The following is a 5952-nucleotide window of genomic DNA, read 5'->3' on the forward strand; positions in this document are numbered from 1 at the left end:
CACACCACACAGCTTATGGGATCTTGGTTCTCAGACCAGGGATTGAACCCAGGCCCTTGACAGTGAGAGCATGGAGTCCTAACCAGTGGACCACTAGGGAGTTCCCACAATAGATTTCTTAAGTTATTCTTTCCTCAGTGTTTCCACTTGCCGCTTTTATGCATCTTTGGCTATACACTGAGACCACGTGTTTTCATTTCTTCACCCTATATTTCATCTCTTGGTGAACCTCTATTTATTAACTGACCTGCTATGGTTGACTGTTACTGTTGTCTCTAATTCATTCATTCTTTTTTTTATTTTTTAAATAGAGATAGCCCTTTATCCAATGAATGACTTTCCACGTGTATCTTAGACTATCTCTTTAGAATGGAGTCCTTGAAATAGGATTACTCAGGCCAAGGGTCCAAGCACGACTAAGACTCATGATATGTATTGCCAAATTACCCTTCAGAAAGGGTGTATCCATCTAGATTCCCACAAGCCATCTGGGGACGACCCTCTTTCACTGTAACCTTATCAACCTTCAGGATCATAATTAAAACAAACATGCACAACTTTGCTAATTTGCCAGATGAAAGATGGTATTTCATTAATTCTGTTTCTTTTGAGTATGGTTTATTGCATAGCTCTGGTCTCTTGCCTGCTAACTTAGCAGTGCTCAATTATCCTATAATAGCAGTTGGATATGTTATATTCATCAGCATAGGATCTTAAGCCAAGCTGTTTTCATCTCTGTGCCTGGAAAGGCCTACTTCTCCTTGGATCTGAGCCAGGCAGTTCTTTAGAGAAAACACAGTTGTTTTTAAAACACTACAAACCATATACTTCATTCAAATTTATAGCAACTGTCAAAATCCCCTCATATAGTTCCAAAATTAGATTGTAACAGTTTGACCTCTCAACTGAATTGCATGAGAGATACCATCCAGTTTCCCTTTTTAAATCAGAGCTCAAATTACCCTAGGATCCAATGTAAACAGAAAAGCAGAGAAAAATAGCAGAAAATGCCATCCACATACACAGATAAACAGCCAACAATGTTCATAAGAACGATTTAACTATCACAAATCAAAAATTCCTACTTGGCTTAGAACTTGGATAATGTGAATTCTTCAGTCCCTGCTGGAGTGCCTGCTGTCTGAGGATTATTCGGCATTACCCTTGGACAACATAGATTCGAAGGTCTCTTGCTAAGGGGATGTTCTACCCTCAGGCTTTTTCTTGCTTCTGTGCTGTATTCTGGGTCACGGGAAGGGAATTACTTGCTCTTTGGAGATTATGAGCCTTAGAGTTGTAGCAGTGCTTAGATAAAATTGGAAACAGGATGCTTCGTCCTTCTCTCTAACACCAGGGTCAAGTTGTGTGTACATTCGACTGTGTCGCACTCTGTCCTGCTTGGGATTTGGCTAGTATTTCCAGGCTGATTGAAATTTCCGAATTCTGCACCTTAGAATTAAGGAGCTATTTAATAAGAGCTAGGCTCTTTGGAGCTTGTTTTTTTGGTGCAGATTGAGAAGTAAGGATAGGAACAGTGATAAAATGCTGCAAAAATAATGTTCATGGATTCCATTATTTGTCAGAATATTGTATGACAGTAACTTGGCACTAAGGGCTGAACCCTAGGAACTCAGTTGGAATCAGGCTGAGCAAAAGAAAAGGGTGTGAAATTGTCATAACACATGAGAACAGCTCATGGTAGCTTGGAAAGCACAATTTAAAGTGAAGTTCTATGAAGGAGTCTCCATTTCTCTCTTCACTTATCTCTAACCGTACACATTCAGACCATAGTATTGCTGATGCTGCTGTACGATGAAAATTTAAAATCCGTGAGAGAATAGAAATAGAAGATTAGTTTGGAGCAAGGTGGCATATGGCGGCCCTGCAGGTATTAGGCAACACTGCATTTGTCAAAAGACCAAGTCAGGGTCACCTAGAATGGCTGTAGCCTGTAACCAATAGTCTATTATTTTAAAAATAGAGGGCACATAAAGATGAAAAATAAGGAGCCTGTCATTCTTCCCTTTGAATTCACATTAATAAGAAATACTATCCTTACTGAAGGTACCATGTGGGGCTATAAGGAAAAAAAATTGTGTAAATTTTTCGTGATTGTGTGTTTTGATTTTCTTTATAGTATCCAACCTTTAAATATGACGTCTTTGTCCACAACAATTAAGAGTGAGTACCAAGGATCCAGGAAGCTGTCCATTGTAGCATTAGGGAGACTTAAGCATTAGGAGAGGGACGAAATGACCTTTCTATTTGGTAAAATAAGATCTGTCAAACTTTTGATAAGCCAAGTTGATATCAACCTTTCAGAAAGACAGTTGACAGTACATATGAACAGCCTTTAAAGTGTTCATACCCTTTGACAAAATCTTAAGGCATCAGTCCTAAATGTGGCAAGTTTTAGCTCATAAATATGTTCACTGATTTGCATGGAAATAATTGCACTATTATTGGTCATTTAGGATAAGTAAACCATGAATACTATCAATAATATGGAAAGATCTGTAATATATAATACTTATGGTAGTATAGCTGTGTAAAAATGGGAAAATCCATGCTTAGACAATGAACACAAGAATGAGATTTTTTTTTTAAGGCAAAAAAAAAAAAAAAAGTCATAAGTATGAAGACTTAGGTAACTATTCCTAACAGATTCTGGAGGTTGTTGTAATTAATGTGATATTTTACTGCTTATTACATATGAGGATAGTAAGTCATAAAGGTGGCAAACTGCTTGACCTGGATTATATTCAGCATTTGTTATTGCTCTTCTACCTTTTTTGATATTGCCCTGTCAAGATCTGTTTGAAGAGCGTATAATGTGCTTTTTGGTATTCAGAAGAGTACTATGACTTATCATATCCCTGAACTCAAAAAGATGGCAGTGTTGTGATACTGAACCAAAAAGAGTCGACACTGAGATTCATACCATCCAGAGACCCAAAGTGAATGGGGATTCAATTTGTGACATCTCTGAGTTCTGTGTCACTTGTATGTAGGTTGGATGTATGACACAGTCTTCTATCAATGTGTTCTGTGTCTTGATATCCAGAGTTTAAGTGACCACATGCTTGAAGGTGTATAAATTTGGAAAGCAAAAAAAAAAAAAAAGGACCCGAATGAAAACTTATAAAGGAAAATAAGTAGACAGTAGAATAGGAAAGTACAAATAATTAAAAACTGGAATAAATGGTGTACAAAGTGGAATTGCAAACCATGTAAAAACTCTTCACAACCATGACAATTTTCTTATAATTAATGCCTAGACAACAGCATTTTAACATATCTCTGCTGTACCGCAAAGAACAAACATTAACATTTGAGTGAAGTTTCTAAAATCTTGCCCAAATTTGAAACCTCTACCAAGTCATATAAAACAAGACGTTTTAATCTAAGGAAAAGAGAAACTGCAGAAATCATTGAACTAAGATATTTGAGTTCTAAATTTCCTCCTTGCTTCCTTTCTTCTCTTATTAAAAAATATAAACACGATAAGGTTTGTAAAGATAAACATAGCTCACTTTATTACTTGTCTAGCCACCATGTGGGATGAGATGAGGGTGGTAATAACCTTAGCAAATAATACACCTCCATTTAAAATGGTCTGTACTTAAATCACATTGCATTAAATGGGGACCCGGAAAATGATGATTTTGGTCTTAAATCTCTAGAGATATATACTAGGCTTTTTCTCTTTTTTAAGCACACATACACACAAAAAAAAAATCGCTGAAAACTTGAAATTCTGTATCAAGTTAATTATTTGCCAAATCATATCTTAATGAGTAGATGGTATAATTACAAGAATTTGAAAGTCACAGAGAGAAATCTATAAAGTAGACTAATCACCTTCATCTGACAAATGATTCAGGATGGGGGAATGTTTGACTCTAAATGTAGAATTTAATGATCTGCAAGGTCTTCAAGTCCAAAGAAACTAATGAACTAGCTTGGCTATTATTAGTCTTCATATGCCATGGTTTTTGTCCTATTATGTAGGTTGTTTTGAGCATTTGTTAGTTAACTCACTACTTTCTGAGATTAAAGTTAGAAAGCCTGCAGCTAACTAGTACCCCAAAGTCCTACAATTGAATTTGAAAGTGCAATGAAACTATGTCAAACAAATAAACCTGCCTCCTGAATTAAAGGAACAGATCAAAAGCTCAGCTGCTTATAGAAGATGCATGCCTTCAAGATGCTCCCAGCTCAATCTCTGCATGGACATCTCTGTGCACTGAGAACCAGATCTTCATGTTAGAAGATCAGCCATTAAGGAAATTAACTCTTCTACACACTCTACTTTGAAAGGAGCACGGACTTAACAATAGAAAGACAAGAAAGAATTTATGGTGAAACTGAAGTATAATTAGACAATTGGATTAACCACCTCTTTCCTTTCTCTCTCTCCTTCTCTTCCAACACTCTGTCACTTTCTATGTATCCCAGACATTTTTATCATTGGAGAATGGGGGGTGGGGGTAGACCCAGTACTTTTACTGGCATCAGCCCTCAAATTTGGCCTGAATGTGTTCCTCATTAGATATCATCAGAGTCTCCTCCTCACCATATGCCAATGTTTTTGTTTTCTAGATTATTCAGGACAGAATATTCAAGCACATATCACGCAACAGTTTAATATGGAACAAACATCCTGGGGGATTGTTCGTCCTACCACAGTATTCATCTTATCTGGGAGATTTCCCTTACTACTATGCTAATTTAGGTAAGTGAATGCCTTCCCCGGAGCTTTTCTGGTTTACCCTCCAAATGTTGTTCGGAACTCAAGTCCCTCGATTTTTTTATTCCATCGCAGTGTCTTTGTAACACCCTGTGTTGGAGACTGCTTTCTAGAGCCCTGTCCTAAATGGTTTATCAAGGTCATGAATTATAAATCCAGCTGCTGCTGCTGCTGCTAAGTCACTTCAGTCGTGTCCGACTCTGTGTGACCCCACAGACAGCAGCCCATCAGGCTCCCCCGTCCCTGGGATTGTCCAGGCAAGAACACTGGAGTGGGTTGCCATTTCCCTCTCCAGTGCATGAAAGTGAAAAGTGAAAGTGAAAGTGAAGTCGCGTCCGACTCTTAGAGACCTCATGGACTGCAGCCTACCAGGCTCCTCCGCCCATGGGATTTTCCAGGCAGGAGTACTGGAGTGGGCTGCCATTGCCTTCCAGCAGAGCCCTGCAAAGTGAAAAACTCATTCCTGATCTGAGCCGCTGTTCTTTACGTTTAGTAGAATCATTGCTTTTTAAGAAAAAGGCTCCCCAAATTACAGATCATTCTGAACACGACAATCTAAGTAATCTAAGTGAAAGTTGCTCAGTCATTTCCTACTCTTTTGCGACCTCATGGACTGTGGCCTGCCAGGCTCCTCTGTCCATGGAATTCTCCAGACCAGAATACTGGAGTGTTTTGCCATTCCTTTCTGTAGGGGAATCTTCCCAACCCAAGGATCAAACCTGGGTCTCCTGCATTGCAGGTGGATTTTTTACTGTCTGAGCCACCAGGGAAGCCCCAACATGACAATGAGTTTGCTATAATTTTGAGTCTTATCATGTATAAAATGAATCTAAGAGAACTCTTCCTACAATTTTTTCTCTCCACGATCCTAACTTCTCTGTCTCAGAACAAAGAAAAACCAAACTAATAAAGGGAAAGGGAACAGATTTAAGAATATAGGACAGAGGACAAACTTATGCACTTCATTCCACATTTATTATGCTCCTCTTCTGTGCCGTGTTAATGCAGTGCTAGGTGGTAGGAATAAAAAGTCAAAGGAGATATAAGCTCTGCTCTCAAGCAGCTTTTGTGCTCAGTCGCTCAGTCGTGTCCTGCTCTTTGCAAACTCACAGACTATAGCCTACGAAGGTCATCTGTCTATGGAATTTTCCAGTCAAGAATGTTGGAGTGGCTTGCCGTTTCCTTCTCCAGTTTTTTTTTTC

At 38.5% G+C, this 5952-nt stretch overlaps 1 protein-coding gene across 1 annotated transcript in view; it reads left to right on the forward strand.

The window, feature by feature from the left end:
* The window catches only part of EXT1 (exostosin glycosyltransferase 1), a 314014-nt gene that overhangs the window by 282170 nt on the left and 25892 nt on the right, over positions 1 to 5952 (forward strand). The window contains exon 5 of the mRNA XM_010863424.1: positions 4603 to 4735. Coding sequence (XP_010861726.1) covers positions 4603 to 4735 — 133 coding nt within the window. The remainder of the gene's footprint in view (positions 1 to 4602; positions 4736 to 5952) is intronic.

Source organism: Bison bison, unplaced genomic scaffold (genome assembly GCF_000754665.1).
Source record: "Bison bison bison isolate TAMUID 2011002044 unplaced genomic scaffold, Bison_UMD1.0 scf7180017864491, whole genome shotgun sequence".
In the NCBI taxonomy this organism is placed as follows: Eukaryota; Metazoa; Chordata; class Mammalia; order Artiodactyla; family Bovidae; genus Bison; species Bison bison.